This window comes from Acinonyx jubatus, chromosome D1 (genome assembly GCF_027475565.1).
Source record: "Acinonyx jubatus isolate Ajub_Pintada_27869175 chromosome D1, VMU_Ajub_asm_v1.0, whole genome shotgun sequence".
NCBI classification, from domain to species: Eukaryota; Metazoa; Chordata; class Mammalia; order Carnivora; family Felidae; genus Acinonyx; species Acinonyx jubatus.
This window is the reverse complement of record NC_069390.1, coordinates 11,843,200-11,865,965: the sequence shown is the minus strand read 5'-3', so window position 1 is coordinate 11,865,965 and position 22,766 is coordinate 11,843,200. Positions and strand designations below refer to the sequence as shown.

The 22,766-nt window shown below is 39.6% G+C and overlaps 2 protein-coding genes across 5 annotated transcripts in view; both read right to left on the bottom strand.

The window, feature by feature from the left end:
- GLYAT (glycine-N-acyltransferase) overlaps positions 1-4,828 on the bottom strand; it is a 60,400-nt gene extending 55,572 nt beyond the window's left edge. For 2 of the 4 annotated variants that reach the window (XM_053203138.1, XM_053203140.1), the window contains exon 1: positions 4,598-4,828. The gene's annotated coding sequence lies outside the window, so the exon portion shown is untranslated. Of the gene's footprint in view, positions 1-606; positions 2,865-4,597 lie in introns of those variants that run through there. The other 2 variants (XM_015085004.3, XM_053203139.1) reach the window with 2 other exon arrangements.
- Positions 4,829-12,142: 7,314 nt separating this feature from the next.
- Positions 12,143-20,447, bottom strand: GLYATL2 (glycine-N-acyltransferase like 2). The gene is made up of 5 exons (XM_015085000.3): positions 19,924-20,447; positions 18,688-18,795; positions 16,357-16,483; positions 16,093-16,264; positions 12,143-13,058 (listed from the first exon to the last, which is right to left on the bottom strand). Exons 2-5 carry the CDS (start codon positions 18,748-18,750, stop codon positions 12,650-12,652), a joined length of 771 nt encoding a protein of 256 aa, XP_014940486.2. The 5' UTR covers positions 18,751-18,795; positions 19,924-20,447; the 3' UTR covers positions 12,143-12,649.
- Between the last annotated feature and the right edge of the window lie 2,319 nt (positions 20,448-22,766).

Here is a 22,766-nt window from a genome sequence, read left to right as displayed (position 1 = left end):
TAAGAAACAAAACAAATGAGCAAAGGGGGAAAAAGAGGGAGTGAAAGAAAAATCAAGAAACAGACTCTTAACTGTAGAGAACAAACTGATGGTTACCAGGAGGGAGGTGTGGGGGTGGGGGATGATGGGTGAAATAGGTGTTGGGGATTAAGGAATGCATTATTGTTATGAGCACTGGCTGTCGTATGGAACTGTTGAATCCCTGCATTGTACAACTGAAACTAATATTACAGTGTATGTTAACTAACTGGAATTAAAATATTGTTTTTAATGTTTATCTTTATTTTTGAGATAAAGAGATACAGAGCATGAGCGGGGAGAGGCAGAGAGAGAGGGAGACACAGAATCAGAAGCAGGCTCCAGGCTGTGAGCTGTCAGCACAGAGCCCACTGCAAGATCATGACTTGAGCCAAAGTCGGACGCTCAACAGACTGAGCCACCCAGGCACCCCTTAACTAACTGGAATTTAAATAAAAACTTGAACACACACACATAATACCCTTCAAGTGTGTAAAGCAAGAAGATGTGTAGAGGTAATTCTCAAGGCAGGCCAAAAGACTGAGATCAAAATGTATTTCAATAAATACAAATCTCTGAGGGACTTACAAAATGGAGTTTTACCCAAGTCCTTGTTATACTGGAAAACAGCAACAGCTGAAGAAATCCTTCCACCTACTTTGTGTTCCTGGAATGGCTAACTGCAAGGAATCTTCCTTCCTCCCATCTGCTTTAATAACATGGATTGATACCCCACTTGTTTACCTATGACAAAGCCAGACACTGACCCTCCAAATTCCCAGTATTTGCTCTGTAAAGGATTAGCTGAATTCTGAATCCCCACTGATAAATCAAAACAAGCCAAATGTTGGTTAAACTTCTCTTCTTCCTGTAGGCTGAGTCAATATGTAACCCCTTCTTAACAGCCCCTACAAAGAATAGGCTGAACTCAGTGTAAAACATTCTCTGAGCTATATTGGTCCTGCCTCTTCTACATCCCTCTTCCCCAGATTGGATTTTCTTCTGCCCTGTTTGCTCTTCATAAATGGTTAGGTTGACTGTTTATCCCTACTAATCCTTCAGAACAGTTGACTAAACTTCAGTTAAGCTTCTTCCCTTAACATAGGAATCTGGACTTTGACCCACCCTCAGCCTGAGCCATCATCTGCTTGCAGAAAAACACTCCATGAACTTTGCTTACTCCTCTCTATAAAAGAATATCCCTTCTCTGCTTGACCTTTCATCCGTTTGTAGATATTATGGCCTGAGGATTCTCCCTGTTCAAATTGATCTATTATTCATCCATTCATTTATTCAAGATTTATTCGTTAAATCTTGATCAAAAGCTCACTCTAGTGGCTTTGTAAGGCAGTCGCCTGACCTAGGCTGAACTGCCTTTCCTGGAATTCCCTGCCTTGCATATTGCCCTCTAGAGTGGGCCACATGAGAGTTCCTAGGGGAGATTTGTAGGGCAGAATTGAAGCATCGGGCATTTAGTTGCTAACTTCATGACATGAGGCTGCAGCTGGGCTGGCAAATGTTTCACTGTCCCCTGGGTTTACCTTCAGTTTCTCTGTCATCTGGGCCAGGGTGTTTAGCTTCCTAATGAAGGAATCTGTCCTTCAGGACATTCAATCTACCAAGGCCAGAGTCGGCAAGAACTAATAAGATTCCTGTCCCTCTGAGCTTCAGCTTTAACATGGTGAGAAATAACGTTTTGGTTTTTTCATATGTGCTCCTTTTCCCCAGATTCTTGTCAGCTATTTGGATTTTTGCCAGTGAAACAGTCCTTTCACTTAACTTAAAGAATTCCTTTTGTGATTTGAAGGGAGAGTCTTGACCAGAACCACTAAGGCAGTGGTTGTATCTTTGTTTTTTCTTTTTTTTCCCCTCAGCTTTACTGAAATATAATTGACACTAACATTGTGTACATTTAATGTGTGCAATGTGATTATTTGATACACAGATAACTTGTGAAATGATTACCACAATAATGTTGGTTAACACCTCCATTATATCACCTAATTACCTCTCTTTTTGTTGTAAGGACATTTAAGATCCACTTTATTAACAACTTTCAAGTATATAATACAATATTAGTTATAGTCCCCATACTGCACATTAGATCCCCAGAACTTATTTATCTTTTTCTAATTTTGTTTTTGTTTATTTATTTGTTTTGAGAGAAAGAGTGAGAGAGTTCATGTGAGCAGGGGAGGGACTTCATGTGACAGAGAGGGAGAGAGAGAATCCTAAGCAGGCCCCACACTGTCAGTGCAGAGCCTGACTCAGGGCTTTATCTCACAAACCATGAGATCATGACCTGAGTAGAAACCAAGAGTCAGACACTCAACTGACTGAGCCACCCAGGTGCCCCTATCTTACAACTGGAAGTCCGTACCATTTGACCAACATCTTCCCATTACCTCCAACCCCCAGTCCTGGCAACCACTATTCTATTCTGTTTCTTTCATTTTGGCTTTTTTTAGATTCTACACATTAGTGAGATCGTGCAGTGTCTTTCTCTATCTGACTTATCTCACTTAGCATAATGCCCTCAAAGTCCATCCATGTTGTCACAAATGGCAAGATTTCCTTCTTTCTCATAACTGGATAATATTCCATTGTCTGTGTATACCACATTTTCTGTATCCATTCATCTATCTCTGGACACTTAGGCTGTTTCCACATTTTGGTTATTGTCTATAATGCTGCAGTAAACATGTGGGTACAGATATCTCTTTGATATTGTGATTTCATCACCTTCAGATATATACCCAGAAGTGGGTTTGCTGGATCATATACGGTAGTTCTATTTTTGATTTTTTGAGGAACCTGCATACTGTTTTCCATAGTGTTTTTACAACATCTGAGACATAGTAAGGACTCAGTAAATGTCTGTTGAATGATTGAGTGTATGAAGTATTTATATCAACATAACCATCTAATTAGTCTCTCCACTTACCAGGGGCAAAGACTCATTTATTCATTCAACAGGTACCTATAGACGGCCTACTATGTTCTGGGCATGCAAGCTTGTACCAGATGCTTCTTTGAAAAAAGCCTCAGGCCAGAATAGATGCAGCCATGCCCTATCTTGGAAGCTATCAAGGCAGTAGAAATATAACATTTCTGAAGATTAATCTGACGCTAGATAGAAGCAGCTCACAAGGGGCACCTGGGAGGCTCAGTCAGTTAAGTGGATGGCTCTTGATTTCGGCTCAGGTCATAATCTCATAGTTTGTGGGCTTGAACCCTGCATCGGGTCTGTGCTGAGGGCATGGAGCCTGCTTGGGATTCTCTCTCTCCCTCTCTCTCTGCCCCTACCAGCTCATGTTCTCTCTCTCTTTCAAAATAAATAAACATTAAAAAAAAATTTTTTTAAAGAAGCAGCTCACAAAAAGATCACATGTCACTACGAAGCCAAGTTGAATTTGATGCCAGATTACTGAGGATATAGTATTAATGCCCAGTACTTTTGTGACAACCTTCAGCACACACACACACACACACACACACACACACACACACTAAAAACACATATGATGTGCAACAAATGCATTTGACTGAAACTGAGGAGATTCAAGGGCACTGGCACATTTTAGTGGTTGCCAGCACTGATAATGGACAAAGTCCTATAAAGGACACTTTGAAACCTTTGATGAAACCATTCCAATATTTGGAATTTTTCCAAAGAAAACAACTCAAATGAAGAAAAATTCCCTATCAAAAATTTTCTAAAGCCATACCAACTTGTGGAGAAGTACCAGACACAATCTCAGACAATTTACATAAATAATTGTCTATTATTACTTTACTACTCTAAGACCCATTAACATGGAAGTTATGATATATATGCTGCTATATGAAGACTTAAGACGAACACAAAAAAGGCAGAAACTGACAATATATAAATTCTAATCAGATATGTAAAGTCTTTTTATGTGTGTGTTTATATAAGTCACATATATAATATGAAAATATAGATGGAAACACCAAATAATATCATAGGAGTGTTACAGCTGAGACTTTTTTTAAATTACATTTTTTATGGTTTTAAATTTACAATTAATCTCATCTGTATTACAGTCCCCTTACTACAATCTACCTTGTCCCTTTGCACCTCTAAGCAGGGCACTTAATTTCCTTGGTCATCATTTATCCAAGGCAAAAAATTTGACTACCTTACAATGTTACTAGGGGGTTAAATAGGATAATGTTTACATAGTACATCTATAAATTGTGTTATATGTCATCCAAACCAGCAGATTCCTTCTAAAGGCTGTTAGATTTTCTGTCATCCCTCTACCAAGAGCAAGCTCCCAGATCTCTTCACATTTATTTACCAATTCAAAACAAGAACCTGGTTTTACCCTGTGAAGAATTTCTCTCAGAAGTAGGATATTGCCCTATGCACAGTAGGTGCCTGATACACGTTTCTGAAATGAAAGAGCTTCTTTTTTGTCTGGCATAATTCTCAACACAAACAAGTTGAGAAATTCTTATTTATATCCAACAGTAGCATTTTGATTCGTTCTACTTTTGTGGGGAAGCAAAAGGAGATGAGGGGTCCCAGAGCAATGATTCTCCTCTTTCTTACCTGCAAGCTGTCAATCTTAGTCTCTGGAGAGATCCCAAAGAAAAGACAGGAGTCTGTAGGCTATTCTAGAAGGTGAAATATACTATCTGTACAAACTTCTGGCAACAGGGTATGAAATGCAGTCCTTCTCTCATGTTCAGAGAGGCGGCTCCCTAATGTTGATAGGTTGGCAGTATGCCTCCTGAAGCTCTTTCCCCAGAAAGCTCAACTGCTTTCTGGTGGTAAAGTTCCTGTCACTCAGGGCCATGAAACCAGCTGGCTAAACACAGGGAAGTAGGTGGACCTCTGTAAGAAATAACTCTTTCCTTCCCTCCCCTTTCACAAGCACCAACAAGATGAGACTGCTATTGTTCAGAGTTGATGTATAGAATCAGAGTTCTTAACTGTAAATAAAGAAATTCCTTATTTGGAAAGACTAAAGGATTTAGGATGCTCCCCTTTTAGAATAAGCTCAGTGAAAGTCAAGCAAGATAAACAGAAAGAAAAACACACCCAGACACATGGTGATTAAACTACTGAAAACCCTGTATAAAGAGACAACCTTAAAAGCAACCAGAGGAAAAAAAAGATGTATTACACATAGGGCAATAAAATTACAAATAACAGCTGATTTTTGGAAGATGCATAATATGAAACAAAAATAACTCTCAACCTAAAATTCCATATCAAGCAAAACATCCTTTCAAAATGAAGTCAAAATATAAACATTTTCAGATAAATGAGGCAGAGCTGCCAAACAAAAGAGAAAGTCTGTAGGCTAGAAGGAAATGAACTTCCACAACATTTTTGGAACTACAGTTAGGAAGGGAGAGCACTGAAAATATTCCATGACTTAAAACCTGTGTTTCTTTCTTTTCTTAAATTCCTTAAAAACAATTCAGTATTTTTAATTCAGATATCATAACTGTATAATAACAGCATAAAATATTTAACAATGGCACCAGTGGGGACAAATGGAATTATACTGTTTTTAAATTCAGGCATCGTATGTGAAGTGGTGTAACATTAACTCAAGTGAAAAAATGTGATAAGTTGGGAATGCATATTCATAATTATTAGAGAGCCACTCGTTTAAGCCACGAGAGCATGACTTTCCCCTGGAAAGTACAGGTCTAATGGGATTTTCCATGTCTGTGTCTCTCTTGCTGCATGTTAACAAGGCCCTCCACTGGCAGCCAAATCACAATCATAAGGAGAAACAACCCTAGGATGAAAGCCATGGTAATCAGACAAAGAGAAAGAACCCAGCTCCTTGATAACACCATTGAGCTTTAAACCAGATTTGGACTGAATTTGGACTCTCAGTTTTGTGGGATAACAAATTTTCTCATGACTAAAGCCATTTTGAATCAGGGTTGTGTTTTTTTTCCTTGCTTGAAGCCAAAAGCATCTAAATTAATATATGATGTGACAATATCATGGAGTCATTTGAATTGCGCTTATCAAAAGACTTAAATAATATGAAAAATATATAAGTTGCAACAAGAAGTATTAAAAAGTTGAAAATAAAATGTTAATACTTTTCTTCTGAGGGTTTGAGAAACCAAGGAATCTAATATTATTTCATAAGCTTCTAATATATGTCATTAGGCATTGTGCATGTTAGGCTAACATATATCCTTTCTTATTTCATCTTAACAACTACCCCATGAAGTTTCATTAATTCATTTATTTTTATTTATTAATTTATTATATATATTCATTCATTATCCATTTGTTCAGCAGGTATTAACTGATAAGTTCCTGGCTAGGTCTTTGAGCTAAAGTTTCAATATATTTTTGCAGCCTCGAATTTTTCTTTCCAGTGTTGAGGAGAGAGCAAGCATTTAACACATAATTGTACGAGTATTTAATTGCATTTGGGACAAGTTATAGAAGGAGAACTACAGGGTTCTAAGAGAACATGCATCGGGGAAAATGGATCTAGGTGGGGTATTAATGGTGGGTGAGTCGTGGGAAACTTCCCTCTGGAAGTCACCCATAAATCCATATCTGAAGGCTGCACAGGGGCTTTTCAGGGATTGGGTAATAGCAGTTTTAGAGAACCAGAGGAAAAACCTAAGGGGATTGGAGCAGATAGTTTCTGAGGTCTGTTCCCAGTGCAAACATCCAATGATGTGTCTTAATCATTTCTAAGCTCTGACCTGCACATAATAGGTCTCATTAACTTAGTAGACAAAAGGAAGGGGAAGATGTGATCAAGGTATGTAATAAATATTTTTTAATTCCAAAAGATTAGGATGCTTTGGGTCCACCAGTTGGGACGACCTAAGCAGGGGCACATTTCCACTGATGCCAGGCTTGGGAAGCAGTTCAGAAACCTGAGTGTTTTACGATCCTTAGGGTTTGTTCAACTTCCTCTGCCTCATGTCCATAAAATGGGATGCCTTGCTGAATGAAGTGTTTCACCATGTGTCCTGTGACCTGCCCTGAGAAACTATGAAGGTGGATACTGGATGGGTAAAAGCCATTCTCCCTTCTCAGGACTGCTGTGTTGCACTCCAGGAGATGCGTATCTCTCAGTAGAACAGAAAGCACTGGATTCAGCACTAGTTAATACTCAGACTCCATTCATTCTGACCAAATTTTCAGTTACTATTCACCAACCCTGCACGGGAGACCATTAGCAAAGACATTTTGAAGTCCATGTCTGCTCTGCAAAGAAAAATTTTCAAATGAGAACCATATCATACAGACATGAAGAAAGAACACTTGGATTCTGGCTCATTCTGCCAGATGTGCTGCATGTAATACACTGGATCTTAATCCCTGCCATACTGACCCTCAAAAAGAGAAGAAATGTAGGCTAGGCATTAATTTCAGGTCCTTCTCTGTCTCCTATCCCACATACCCATACATCTTTTTATGGGCCAAGAGTTTAGTTTTAGCCTATCTTGAAACTTAAAGACAAAGTTCAGTCCAATTCTGCCAACTTACTATAACTGCTTACGACTATCCATCACACCTCAAATACACATCTATTTGTTCTTTGCCTCTCTTCTTGTCTTAATAAAGACAGTTAAGTATGTGTGTAGGTGGAAAGGTGTTCAGTACACTAAGACAGGACTAGTAGTGGCAAAAATTCAAAATATTTTCGTTTTCTTTGGTATTATCCCTTTCCGTGCTCTTCTCCTAACTCATCCTCTGGGAAACCATCCTCTCCCTTTCTCCTGCTACTTTCTCAGAAATAATTTCTGTCTATTCCCTAATGGTGCACTGTGTCCACATTCCAAGTGTTTCCTACTTATCTCAAATCCCTTTTGTGCTAGGTGTTAGGAATGCAAGCTATATACATCACGCTCTTACAGCAGACTGAGATACAGACCAGCTGTTTGTATTTCACTAATTGACTCACCTGCACCTCTTCCCCCCATTCCTTCTCTTCTCACCAGCTGCCACTTTTAACTATGGCTTTCAATGTTCTTTGGGGCAGATTGTGTTGCTTTGTTGGTTTGTTGGTTTCATTTGGCTTCTGTTATTAGAGAAAGAGATGATCAGACACAGCAAACCCACAAAACCTATCCATTTTGATTTTCTTCCTGGAGTCCCTATACTCTCAGTCATTTTGTGCTTTTGAATATTAGGTCCCTCTGGCCAGCTTGTAAAACAAAACTAGTAGGAAAGAGGAGGAGGCTTCTTGAGGGGCCTCAACTTCTCCCATCTCCCAGCATACACTTTTTTTTAAGTTTTTGTTTATTTGTTTTGAGAGAAAGAGACAGAATGAGCAAGTGGTGTAGGGGTAGAGAGAGGGAGAAGGAGAGAGAGAATCCCAAGCAGGTTCCGTGCTGTCAGTGTGGACCTGATACAGGGCTTGAACCCACAAACCTCTGAGATCATGACCTGAGCAGAAACCAAGAGTCGGATGCTTAACTGACTGAGCCACCCAGGTGTCCCGCCCAGCATACACTTTCTGAAACCTTGGCCCACAAGTGGTTGGTCTGCTCTACTGACATAATCCTCACTATTTTCATGTATACAAATTAATGTTTATGCCAAATTACTGTGCAATTTAATGAGCAACATACATACTTTAAAATGCATGTCCTACTTTTTTGTTGTAGTTATATCTCAACATTAAGCTCCACACACTGTCAGCCTTTACAGTCTATGGCAGGTGGCAATCCACTCACAATCCACAATTTGAGCAAACCCCAAGATGGAGCTGGAGGACTCTTCTTCATCCATCCATCTGGTTACCCTGCATTTGGAAGCTTGTTTCAGATGACGACCCTGTGAGAATCCAGGATTTCCTGGAGTTTCCAGGGTGCCCTGATGAAGATGTGGTAGGTGTTGGTGTAGAAATTTAAATGATCTGTCATCTCCTGTATGATGTGGAGAATAGAGCAGGGGAGGTGTGAAGTAACTGTCACTTCTCCCTCACCCCACATCTATGGATCCAGACCTGTCCTTGTCCATTAGGTCACAGAGCCAGGATTTCAAACAAAATGAATGTGAGGAGATTAAAGAGAAAAGGCTCTGTCCATGGAGGCAGTGTGTCCACTCTTATGTCCAGAGACCCTAAAACACTGCTTGGCACATAGTAGGCATGCAACAGGTATTTGTTTTAAAAAAAAACTTGAAACATTTGCACTAATAATAGTGCATTGAGTGCTTGTTATGTACTAGGCACTGTGCTGAGCAAACAATGTCTGGAGGAGGCTGATTCCCATTTCACATCTGAGAAAATTGAGACACAGAAGGGATTTAAAGTACTAGCCCAGGGCTTGTAAATATGTCTAAAACCCACTGGTCTGACTAGAACTCTCCTCAATACTACTATTTCCATGTCAGCTCTGGGAGCTGATCTCCTTCCATCTCTTGAAACAAACTCCTTCCATTCTTTCCATGAGAATCATCTCTTCTCTCATGGTTGCCTGTTTCCCAACATCTTTTCCTCTAACTATTTTCTAATTTCCAAGTAATGTTGAATTTCCTGAAACTGTTCTATAAATGCCTTAACCCTGGGTTTGTCCATTCAAGGGGATTTTTAATAATGGGTCACTGTGTGCACGGGCTTTGGAGCTTGGCCATCACATAAATTGTGATAGAGATTTTCACTAAAACTATAGCTAACACCACTGTATGGTATAGGAGAAAGTTGTTAAGATAGTAAACCCTAAAATTTCTCATCACAAGAAAAATTACATCCTTTTCTTTACCTTTTTATTTTTGTATCTCTGTGAGATGATGGATGTTAATAAAACTTACTGTGGTAATCATTTCACAATATAGGTAAGCCATTCATTTTCTACACACCCTAAACTTATGTGGTACTGTGAGTTAATTATATCTCAAAAAAACTAAGGGAAAAAAGTTAAACAGAGCTACTGAAGATCCAGCAGTTTCACTTCTAGTATGAACCCATACCTCAGCTCATTTGTCAGTGTTTATTAAGTCTTAGCCATTTGTTATATACCCCAAAGAACTGAAAGCAGGAATTCAAACAGAAAATTTGTAACACCCATGTTCATAGCAGCATGAGTCACAATGGCCAAAAGGTGCAAACAACCCAAATAAATAACCATAAACAGATGAATGATAAACAAAATGTGGTATATACATACAATGGAATATCATATAGCCATAAAAGGAGTGAAGTTTTGATGGATGCTACAACATGGATAGACTTTGAGAGCATTGTTAAGTAAAATAAGCCAGACACGGAAGGACAGATGTTGTACAATTCCACTTATATGTGGTATCTAGAACAGGCAAATTAATAAAGACTGAAAGTAGAATAAAGTTTAGCAGGAGCTGGGGGACAAGGAAATGGGATGTTATTGTTTAATGGGTCTAGAGCTCGTGATGAAGATGATGAAAAATTTTGGTGTAGGTAGTGGTGATGGTTAACATTGTGACTATATTTAAGGCCACTGCATACTTTCCAATTACAGATAAGAAAACAGACAGCGGACAGGAATCCATATGTCAGCTTATTTGTCAGTGTTTATTAAGCCTTAGCCATTTGTCATAGGTGATAACCCAGAGGTTAAGAGTACCAGCTTGGGAGCCACACAAACTCAATTCAGTTCCTGAGTTGGCTATTATAGTTTGGTGGCCTGGGCCTTAGACAAAGATGTAACACTCTCTAGTGTGGTTTTCTCTTCTTCTGCTTTAAAAAAATTTCTTTTTTTTAGTTTTGAGAGGGGGGGGAGGGGCAGAGAGAGAGAGAGGGAGAGAGAGAGAATCCCAAGCAGGCTCCATGCTGTCAGTGCAGAGCCCAACGTGGGGCTTGATCACGTGAACTGCGAACATTTAACCAACTGAGCTACCCAGGCGCCCCCTGCTTTTCTCTTCTGCAGTAACCATGCCTGCCTCTCAGAGCAGTTGTGAGCTCCAAATGAGTTAAAGTGTGCCAAGCACGTAGAATGCAGCCTGGAACCTGTTAAGTAGGATCTAGATATAAGCTATTATTAGCATGTGCCCTTTCTCCCTCATTTTATTGTGTCTCTGATTCCTTTGACACTGTCTTGAATAAGAGCTTTCTACTTTCTGTTCTACAGCCAAGATGAGTTGTGGCTGCCACAGAGATCGATTACAAGGAAGGACCCAGTCAGTCCTGGAGTGTAAATTAGGGCAGGAAAAGTGGTATCCAGAAGGAATCTGAATTCCTAAGGTGTTACCTTAGTGTATAGGTAGGGTGGCTGGAAGCCTATCTCTGCTCAGAGAATGCTGCTCATGGAGTCACAGGGCTGTTAAGGCCTTTGTCTATTGTTAATGTGTGACTCTATCATTTTTTACCAACCTGGGTGGGCATCTATTTTCAAGCACTAAGGGCATTTTCAAGATGAAGATGTTGGTTCTTTTTTACTTAGATTTAAGTAAACATTATCTGTGGTGCCTTCGTCCCCAAATCCCTTATATGAATGGGCCCTGCATATCAATGTTTGTACATGGCCTTGACCTCTAAGTCATAGTTGATAGAATTTTTGATAGACACAGGGTTCAAACTAGAGTAAGTTCTCCCATGAATATGGACCTAAGATATACAAATGCTAGTCAGTCTCTGACTGAGAACATATGAGTTCTGAACGTATGTGGTGACTTTGCTCATAGAGTAACACAAACCTGACACTCATATATGGTAGACTGGATAATGACCCCCAATGATAGCAGCTCCTAATGCCTAGAAGCTTCAAATGTTAAATTATATTGTAATAAGGACTTTGCTGATGTGATCAAATAAAGATCTTAAGATGGGAAGACTATCCTGACTTACCCAAGTGGGTTCTGAGTTTACTGACAAGTGTCCTTGTGAGAGGGACATGGAAAGAGATGAAGGGTACAGGGGGAAAACAGAAATAGTGGGAGCAAAGGGATGCCGGACCACAGCCAAGGCATGAGGGCAGCTTATTCAAGCTGGAAAAGACCAGAAAATGGATTCTCCCCTCCAAACTCCAGAAGGTACTGACCTTGCTGACTCTTCGATTTCCCAACAACAATAGGAAACCAATACAGGACAGAAAAGTTGTATTGAAAATATGAAGTTAAGACACACAAGTCAACCTACCCAGCCCCTGTGATTAAAAGCCAATCAGAAAACCAAATGTTCACTGATGGCTACATAATTTAATTCAGTAAAATATCTCAAAACTCTTGAGAGGGCACGCAGGATCAAAAGCTGAGGGCTTTTCAAGGGTCCTTTGGAAAATTTTGTCAGAGGAAGGAGAGAATACCAGAGGAGACACTTCTCAAAACAGTCTTTTTATTCTTAAACATAGAAGCATGAAAAAGTAGTAGACTTTCATGAAAGAAGACTTCAAAGAGGAAAATGTTGCTCTGAAAGGGTTATCTTGGCACTAATGATTAACATTGGATGATTTTAATTCTGAAATGTCTGTCACCATAAAGGAAAAACCTAACACCGAAAGTTCAAGCTTCTAGTTCTCTGTAATGTGGAGGAAGACAAAAATATTGTACAAGCATGGGTTAAGTAATGCACGGAACCAAAATAATTGGATGTTTTTGTGCTAATACAAATTATCATGATTGTATGTGAACGGATACTTTTTTTCACTGATGAGGAAGGCTTGCAATAGAAAATGGCACTAATCAACAATATTTCTCAGGACTGCATTTCCACTGATGCCAACCACAAGAAGCAGCCTTAAACTTCAGATCCCTCAGTGCCTGATTGGATTCTTCTTTATGTTCTGACACATGAAAATAACATGGCACTTTTTTCTGAATAACATAATTCATAAGGTGAACACTGGTTTTCTTCATATAGCCGTGCTTTCGGTATTTGGGGACAGTGTAGCCCATTCTCATCTCACAGGACTGTTCCATCACAATCCAAGAGATAAGGCGCCCCTCTGGACCCAGCACACCGAATCCTGGAAAATTCTGGAGGCAGCGTTCAATATATTTCAAGCTCCTATCATTTTTCCCAAATGTCCACTGTTCATTCACAAGCCCTGCATGGGAGGGATCCAAGGAAATGTTCTGAAAGCTTCCTTTCCTGTCAAGAAAAAAAAATGTGCATTTATTCAGCCAACATTTACAAAACACCAGGATTGTAGAAAATGAATATGACACCAATCCTTTCCTTGAGGATCCCACAGCCTAGAAGAGGAAACAGGTGGACAAAAAACTAATTCTTTGTCCCCTTGAAAGTGTTCCCAAATAATTAAGAGGGCTATCACCCTATGTACTTAATGATACATTTCATAACAGAGAGTTAGCATCATATAGTACAGTACATCTCAGAAAAGTCTAACCATTTATCCCAAGGAAGAAGATAAGCATATGTCTTAAAAGAGGAAGGCTATAGATACACCAGAGCAGTCCTCAATTTTGTTCAAAGATGCATGTGTGAAATATGTAGTTTGAATTCTCTCCCACAAAATATCTAAAGACACAAGGTAATACTTCTTTCAACAGATATTTCCAAAAAACGTGTATCACCGGAAGATGAGAGCCATGTTGATCTTAAGCTTCATGTGTCCCAAAGCCCATCACCACATACCTCTAGGAAAGTACCAAAAATGAAATTTAACAAGCACCAATACAGGAAAAGAATATCAGATTTTTTGGTGATAACAATAGGATTTCATCCTGGTTCTCTCACTGGACAAGTTATCTGAGACTGAGTCTTCTCATCTGCAAAATCAGAATCACATCCTCTGTGGGTAGGGGAGGTTGGGACAGATGGAAGAGCCCAAGGAAGTTTCAACTACCTGCCCCTGGGAGAAAGAGTTTTCAGGAATTCATCAGTTTTAAGGTCACTTTATGTCTGCCAGTAAGTGGGGTTGCTGCACACCAAATTGTCCACACATGGGTGGGGCCTTCTTTTCTCTCTGCCTGCCTGACCTTTCCTGGCCCTGCTTCTTCAGAGATCTCAAGCATCTCACCTGACCTTGTCTTGTGGCAGAGCCAAACTGAGGCTGGCAAGATATCAAAATATGCATTTGGGTTTAGAGGAAAGAAAGATCACCTTAGGGCAGGTACTCCATTCCAGATTTTCAGAGTTATAGTATTATTGAATCCCCATTTACCACTTTTCCCTATGCATATGTTTCTTCTAAGATTCTCATGGGAACACAGCTGGGCCACAGCAAGATTTGAATATTGTTGGCTCTCCTGGCTAAATTAGTTGCATGTGTGAGCATATGTTTTTATTTTATTTTATTTTTTGAATTAGCAATATAATTATAGAGCATAAATGGATATTAATGAAAAATAAGTCTTTCTTTTTTCTTTGATCTCCTATTATCCATTTACCTTCTCTAAAGTCTACCAGGAATGCAATATATTTATGTAACCTTCCAGAGGTGTTTGATGCAATTTAAGATGTTTACATACTATGATAGCATACTGTATATATTATTCTATTTTATTTGTTGTGTTTTTTACTTAGCATTATATTTTGGAATTCTTTCCATATTAGTTCCTATAGAGCTGATTCCTTCTTGTTAATGGCTGCATATTATTCCTTTGTCTGGATTATACCATAAGGAATTGACCTGCATTCCTATTGATGGACACTTTGGTTGTTTCTACGTTATGCTATCACATATTGATTTTATCAAAGTCTTGGGGCACCTGCATGGCTCAGTCAGTTAAGCATCAGATTTCAGCTCAGGTCATCACCTGTCAGGTTCATGAGTTCAAGCCCTGCATTGGGCTCTGTGCTGACAGCTCAGAGCCTGGAGCCTGCTTCGGATTCTGTCTCCTTCTCTCTCTCTGCCCCTCCCCTGCTCACACTCTCCCTGGCTCTCAAAATGAATAAACATTAAAAAAAATTTTAAATAAATGTATCAAAGTCTTAAAATCCAATTTGAGAATATCTTCCATTTAATATACATATTATGTTACCCAACAATTCCAACTCCAGGATTTATCTTTCAGAAATATTTATACAACTTGTGCAATGATCTGTTTACGATGACATTTCTTGTAGAATTTTTGTTATTAGGAAGAACTGGAGATAAATTAAAAGTGTGTTAATATGGGAATACATAATTGTGCATCTCCCTCTTATGGAAATCTATGCAGCTGCCAAAATACATGAAGATACCCATATGAGCTTACATGAAAGGTTTATATAACCTATTGAATGAGAAAGGTTGCAGTACAATAATTTCCTATGTTGTAAAAACAAAAGAAAAAGGAAAACATCAAAACCAATTCATACACACAAAGTACTAAAAGCATACACACTAATATTAAGAATATTTACACCTGGGGGCGCCTGGGTGGCTCAGTCAGTTAAGCATCTGACTTCGGCTCAGATCATGATCTCATAGTTCATGAGTTCAAGTCCCATGTTGGGCTCTGCACTGACACTGCAGAGCCTGCTTGGAATTCTCTCTCTTTACCTCTCTCTCTGCCCATCCCCTCTTCTTGCTCACTCTCTCAAAATAAATAAATAAGCTTAAAGAAAAAATTTACACCTGAAAGAAAGATTGCGGAGAATCTAAGTGGGCAAACTTTCGCTTTTTACTTTGAATGCTTGTATACTTGGTATAGCATGCAGTATTTTTTTAATGTTTATTTATTATTTTTGAGAGAGGGAGAGAGACAGAGACAGAGAGACAGAGCACAAGCGGGGGAGGGGCAGAGAAAGGGAGACACAGAATCTGAAGCAGGCTCCAGGCTCCAAGCTGTCAGCCCACAGCCCAACACTGGGCTTGAACCCATGAACCTGAACCAAAGTCTGATGCCTAACTGACTGAGCCACCCAGGCACCCCTAGCATGTAGTATTTTTGCAAGAAATTGAAAATAATCTCAGTAAAGATTCTCTATGTCACCATGATGTCCTGTACCCTCCCAGGAAGGCTTCAAGTGAGTTAAATATATATATGGAAATAACCTCATCTAATGAAGACCCTGCCCATGCTCAGCAAACCTCAGCTAATATAGTTCCCTCCCTTTACCCCTACAACTGTGTACCCCATAATTTAGTCTCAAATCTTGCCTTTCCAAGTCTGGCCCTTACGACAACTCAATGATTTCTTATCAGGAATTTGGGAAGCAAAAGGCAAAATCTCACTTGGTATTGTCATCCACTTTGGGCATTTTAAATGACTCCATCACATCCACCTGGTCATCATTGGGTTCCACCGGCATTTCTGTCATAATGAGTATCGTCTTCACGTAATCCACCCGCACTGATTTTGAAGCCGAAATCTTTCTTATTGCCTCTTGAAAGCTCTCTTGGCAACCTGGAGAGAAGAGAAAGACAGCCACTGTCTGCCCCCTTCCACATCTGCTGTGATGAACCAGAGGTCTTTGCTTCTTAACTCAGATCAGTTACCTTGGATCTGGAAGACTTGGTCCCAATTGATAACCTGGGGCTGTGCCAGGACCTCCTCTAACTTGTCAGGAGCTTTGGTGAAGATTTGGTAAGTGTTGGTATAATGATCCAGGTCATCCTTCATCTCCTGATACAACAAACGGTCAACCTTATTTACACAGCAGTACAATTTACAAAATGCTCTTGCATATGCCTGGAGCACTGCAGACTCCATTGTTTGATACCCTCTGTTTTTCCCAGAGGTGTGGGCAGAAAATGGCCTTGGAATCCCTTGAGAAATAAACCACTATTCACAGATTTCTGCTGGTCGCTTTTGGATGGTACCCTGAAGGCACCTGCTCTTGGGACGGTGCTTAAGGACCTTTCTTGCCTGGGATGGGAGGTGCACCAGCAGGGCGTGTTAAGGGTCTAAAAGACAGAGTGTCTACCTTATAGGGAGAAATAATGGGAACAGGGTTGGAGTCAAGACTGTGGGTCTGTGAGAAAGCCATGCCTAGGCTAATTCTGACTCAGCACTCTGGTGCTAGCATGGTGACTGGCCCTTGCTGTGCAAGTGAACAGAGAGGACTTTTAGAAAGAGCCATCACAGCGGGTTCACAGCGACACCTGGAGGGGAGAGCCCAGTCTCTCACTGCCCTGCATTCTTGCTCACCTTCTGCAGCAGATACTCCCCTGGGGGTTTTTACAGGTAAGGTTGGGTTCTAATTCTCCTGATAACTATGTAAATGGAGAAGTGTGGGAGGAGTGGTTAAAATATCTGGGATATTTTTTAAAAATTTTTAAATTTTTAAAAAAAATTTTTTTTGAGAGAGACAGAGATAGAACTTGAGTGGGGGAGAGGCAGAGAGAGAGGGAGACACAGAATCTGAAACAGGCTCCAGGCTCTGAGCTGTCAGCACAGAGCCTGACGCAGGGCTTGAACCCACGAACTGTGAGATCATGACCTGAGCTGAAGTTGGATGCCCAACTGACTGAGCCCCCCAGGCGCTGCTAAAATTTTTTTTAATGTTTATTTTTGAGACACAGAGAGACAGAGCATGAACGGGGGAGGGTCAGAGAGAGGGAGACACAGAATCTGAAGCAGGCTCCAGGCTCCAAGCTGTCAGCACAGAGCCCTACACGGGGCTCGAATTCACAGACTGCGAGATCACGACCTGAGCCGAAGTTGGATGCTTAACCGACTGAGCCACCCAGGCGCCCCTATCTGGGATATTTTAACTCTGGGATGGAAGGGATTCAATACTTATACTCCCCAAATCTGAAAGATGGGAAAGACATTTTTATTAAATAGACAGTTGGCTCTACAACACAGGTTTGAACTGCGTGAGTCCACTTTCAAGCAATTTTTTTTTAATTCGATAAGTGTATTTTCCTTATGATTTTAAGGACATTTTCTTTTGTCTAGCTTACTTTGTTGTAACAATACAGTATATAATACATGTAACATACAAAATATGTGTTAATAGACTATGCTATCATAAAGTCTTCTAGTCAACAGTAGTCTATTAGTAGTTTAGTTTTAGAGGAAGTCAAGAAATATATGCAGATTTTTGACTGAGTGGGGGCTGGCGCCCCTAACATCTGCATTGTTCAAGGGTCAACTGTACATGATGTATCTGTAGTTTAACAATACTCTGACATAGTAATTTCTGTCAACTTCACTTTTTATAGTGAAGAAAGCAGCAGTCTTTCCACGCTCACACAACTTGACAGATTTAGATCTCAAACCCAGTACTGATTCAAATGTTATTGGATTATGTTCATTCAGATCCAAGGAAAAAAAAACATTTCCTAACCATTTCCAGCCACAAACATCTTGAGGTATATGCCTGTGATTAGAATCTCAATGGAAAAGAATTGACCAGGGGCACCTGCATGGCTCAGTTGGTTGAGCGACCAACTCTTGATTTCAGCTCAAGTCATGATCTCACACTTTGCAAGACTGAGCCCCAAGTCTGGCACCTCTATGAGTGTGGAGCCTGCTTTAGAACTCTCTCTTCCCTCTCTCTGTCTCTCTGTGTCTCTCTCTCCCTCTGCCCTTCTCCCATGTGCTCACTCACTCTAAATAATATAATATAATATAATATAATATAATATAATATAATATAATAATTGACCAGATGGGATCCCAATGTTATTAATAAGCCCTGCATCACTGGCCATTTGGTTTACACCCATGCCTTATTTCACTGCCCCCTCTCCAATCCAAGCAGCCATTCCAAAATCTATATGTATCGGGGATGCCAAGGTTCTCAGCTTCAGTCCCCTCATTTACACACAGAGAACATCCTGAACATGACTGGCTTGGCATTCAGTAACTAATGCTCTCACCTCTTGCTGAGGCCGAGTAATGACTATCTGATAATCTGGCCAGGCATCCACCAGCACCTCCATGTTGAATGGATTTTAATTTTTAATGTTGAAAACGGCACCATATACCTACAAGAGCAACAGATCAAAACAGGAGGAGATGAAGTTTTTCTTTGAGGTAGGGTCTTGTAGGTGGTATGGGCAATAAAGCCAGGAGACAGGAGAACTTGACAAGATCAATCCAGTGCTTTCGGGATGGCTCACTGAACTATCCATCAGGAAGTATGCTGCAAAAAAGCCCAGGAAAGGTCCACAAAAAGCTAAGTTAATCAGTGAATCATTAGGAAATGGCTCGTCTGATATTTTTTCATTCATTTTTTTAAAATTCATACCATCTTTTTCATTTCATACTATACCATTTTTGGCACATATTATGTGTCAGATTTGTGTCAAGTGTGGAAAATCCAAAGGTGAGTATGATATGGCCACTGCCTTCAAGTTTACAAGGATGGGGAAGTATACAGTTTGATCATAATAAGACACATATTCTGATAGATGCATGCATATGGTTGTGTGGGATCTCAGAGAAGAAAGTCACTACCTCTCTAGGAGTGGTAGGAAACTTACAGATAAAGTAATATTTGAATTTGGTCTTCAGAGATAAGTAAAATATTTTCCTGGCAAAGCAGAGAAGAAAGGCAAGTAATTCCAGGTGAGAGAAAAAGCATGCATGAGTGCTTGAAGTTGTGGCAGATTATATCATCCCTGATGAGCTTTGAGGGCTCGGTGATTGTAGCATGTGGTATATGGAAGAGACATGTTGGGAGATTAAGCAGAAGAGGCTGGGACATTTTGTGATAAACCTCAGAATTAAGGAGTGTGGACTTTTGTGCCTTGGACATGGACCACTACTGAAAGTTTAAAACAAGGGAGTGGTATGATCATATTTGTGTCAGATAGATGACTCCGGTTACCAAGTGTAGGTAAGCTAGTAATATTGTAGAAAGGCAGATATTGTAATAGCCTGGAGCAGATAAGGAATTCCACTAGAGATAGCAGTAGAATGGATTCAAACAATGTATAAAAGAGGAGAAGGAGAAGGAGTAAAGTAGGTGTCTGGATATGGGTATTAAGACCATCCTTGCCAAAGGAGTCTGACTTTAGACTTGTATTTCCATCTGCCTGGAAGGTTCTGAGCCCTGAACCTATATTCCCACACTTTACCCCTCTCTCCCAGATTTCTCCCTGCTTTCTCACCTTCAAGGACTCAGGGATGCTCTTTTCCAGGGATTCATACAGAATATGCAGCTTCTGGGATTCATGAAGCACAAACATATTGTATAGCACCTGAGCCTCCTTCTTCCAGGAAGATGACCTAAGGAAACAAACATACAAACAAAAATACCTGGAAAGATGAGACAGGTGTCCAGCAAGAGGAGAAAGGAAAAATCACGTAGGACATAATACACTGCCAAAAATAAAGGGCTTTAGAAATTTTCAAGTCCAAACCTTTCATTTTGAAAGTGAGAAACTAAAGCCTGGAACTGCAGCTAGACTCAGGGTTCATTGGTGATCTTTCTACAATTCCATGGAAAGTACCGTAACATATTTGGTGAAACAAATATGATTTGAGAGAGATTTGATTTTATTTGATTTGATTCAAATCAGGCCAAGAATCTGAGGAGCAAATGTCTTCAGCTGTCCAGATACAAATGAAGAACAACGAATCTTTTCAGAAAAACTATCTCAAGGGACCCTGAGATCCCTGGGCATTGAAACACTTGTGCAAATGTTGTCATAGGATCAGTAGTATTTTCAGACATCATGAAAGCAGGCAATCTTCCGGGAAAGGTCCTAGAGACTATATTGAGTATAGTTACTTTTTCCTAAGGAACAAAATCATAGGAAGGAAAAAATTGTTGATCAGGAATGAAATTACCCAAGTATAAATTGGCAAAATCTAGAAACTTGAATTATACCCTAGCAATCTTAAAAATAGAGCAAACCCTTTTATTCAACAATTCTGCTTTTAGAAACTCATCCCAAGGAAGCGATAATAGTTATCTATAGATATGTAAATATAAGGGAATTCACTGCAGTATTATGATAATATAAATTTAGAAATTATCCCAAAATGGGGTGTTTTCTGTCTCAGAAAAACATGTGACTGTTGATCTCGGAATCATGAGTTCATACCCCATGTTGGGTGTAGAGATTACTTAAATAATTAAAACTTTAAAAAGTAGAAATGATCCAAATCCATTATAGAGGAATGCTTAAGTTGATGATGGCATATCTAAATTATGGATCACTGGACAGACATGAAAGTAATGTCTACAAAGTGTGTTTAATGACAGAGGAAAAAGTCTGTGTTAGAAAGTCAGGAAAATATCTAATATAATACCATGTGGGTAATATAAAGATGGATAGGTAAAATGGTTAGCCATGTATGTGTATGTGTGTGTATATTCACCTCGAAGTCTTTCTGAAATAAAGTAGTATATAAATAAGATACACATAGGAATTTTTTTCCATTCTTATACCCATGAATATGTATATATATTTATATTACATATACCCGATTGAAGTATATATGATACTTAAAGACATTTATAAGAGTAACCATATTTTCTAAAAACTAACAAAAACAAGAAACTCAGAGTAATTTTGATGGCTGATAGAGGACCCATCATTTTTTTTTAAATCATAACTATCCTGGAAAATCTAGCACCTGTCATATGGTATTGGTGTATGTAGCCAAAATCAAACCAAAAGGAAGTACAGTGATTAAGAACATGGTCTTTGGAGTCAAACAGACCAGGACCCAAACCTTGGCTCCTCTGCTTGCTAGCTGGGTCACTTTAGGTAGATTACTTTACTTGAAACTCTCTGAGATTTACTTTCTTCATCTATAAAATGGGGATAATCATACCTACTTTGTGGGTTGTCCTAAGGAGGACATCATGAAATGTATATGTATATGAAGGGCTTAGTGTTCTGTTGGATGGTGTACAGATGTACTTCTGAGGGAAATTGTGAAGACCTGCAAACCCAATCAAGGGGACCATTCTATTGGACAGGAGCATAACCAAACAAATCTTCAAATATGGCACTAAATATAAGTTGTCTAAGTAAATCTGTTAGCACAAAAACAAAACAAAAGACATCTTGAGGCAAATCACAGCTCTACAACAAGCCAGTATATTTCTGGCCCTGTCTAGGACAATGGACATACTAACCAAATGGCAGATTATTCTGCTCATTCTTCAGGCCTTTTGTAGCAAATTTCCCCAGAAGAGTGTAATCTCCTTGGAAAGTAGGACCATCTCTTATTCTTCCTTACAGTTCAAGCATCAAGCACAGCACTTGGCATAGTATAGCCACCAATGAACTTTTTGTTCAGTGAATGAATGGAATCAGTGAGGCATAGAGAGGGGACTCTTGGGATATTTTTGGGGGAAGACTGAGCAACAATTTTCTTCACTCTCCAAGCTTTCAACTCCAGCTCTGAAGACAATGTGGCTGCTAATGGAAGCTTTCAAATAAAGAAGAAAATGTTCAATGATGAGTTGGTTTTAGTACCTTATATCAGATATATAAGATGTAGGGGGATGCATTAAGAAGGGATGGGAGAATGGTTGTGCATAACTTCTGTTCCCTGCTGCCACATCCCATCATTCACAGCACATGCTCTCCCATTTCTGTGCCATGTTACAGCCAAGTGCCCTTCAGGGCAGGACCCTTGCTCGGCTCCCACCAGTTGGAGACATCTATTTCCAATTCACTCTGGGGCCTCCAGGTGATAGAATCCTTCTGACTTAACCTAATCCAATAGACACTCTGTTATGATCATCCATAAAAATATGTAGAAGAACATAGATGTTTAATGAAATTAGGAAGGTTCCAACAGAGGAGACTGGGGGAAAGTGGCCAAAGAAGAGTGTGAAAAATAAGATGAGAGGCATCTCAGAAGTCAAAATAGGAGAAAATTTATTTAAAGGTGGGAGTGATTAGAAGAGTCAAATGCTGCTGGGAAACTAAGAGATGAGTACTAAAAATGCCACTGCAATATGGAGTTGGGAATTGATTACTGATCTGGA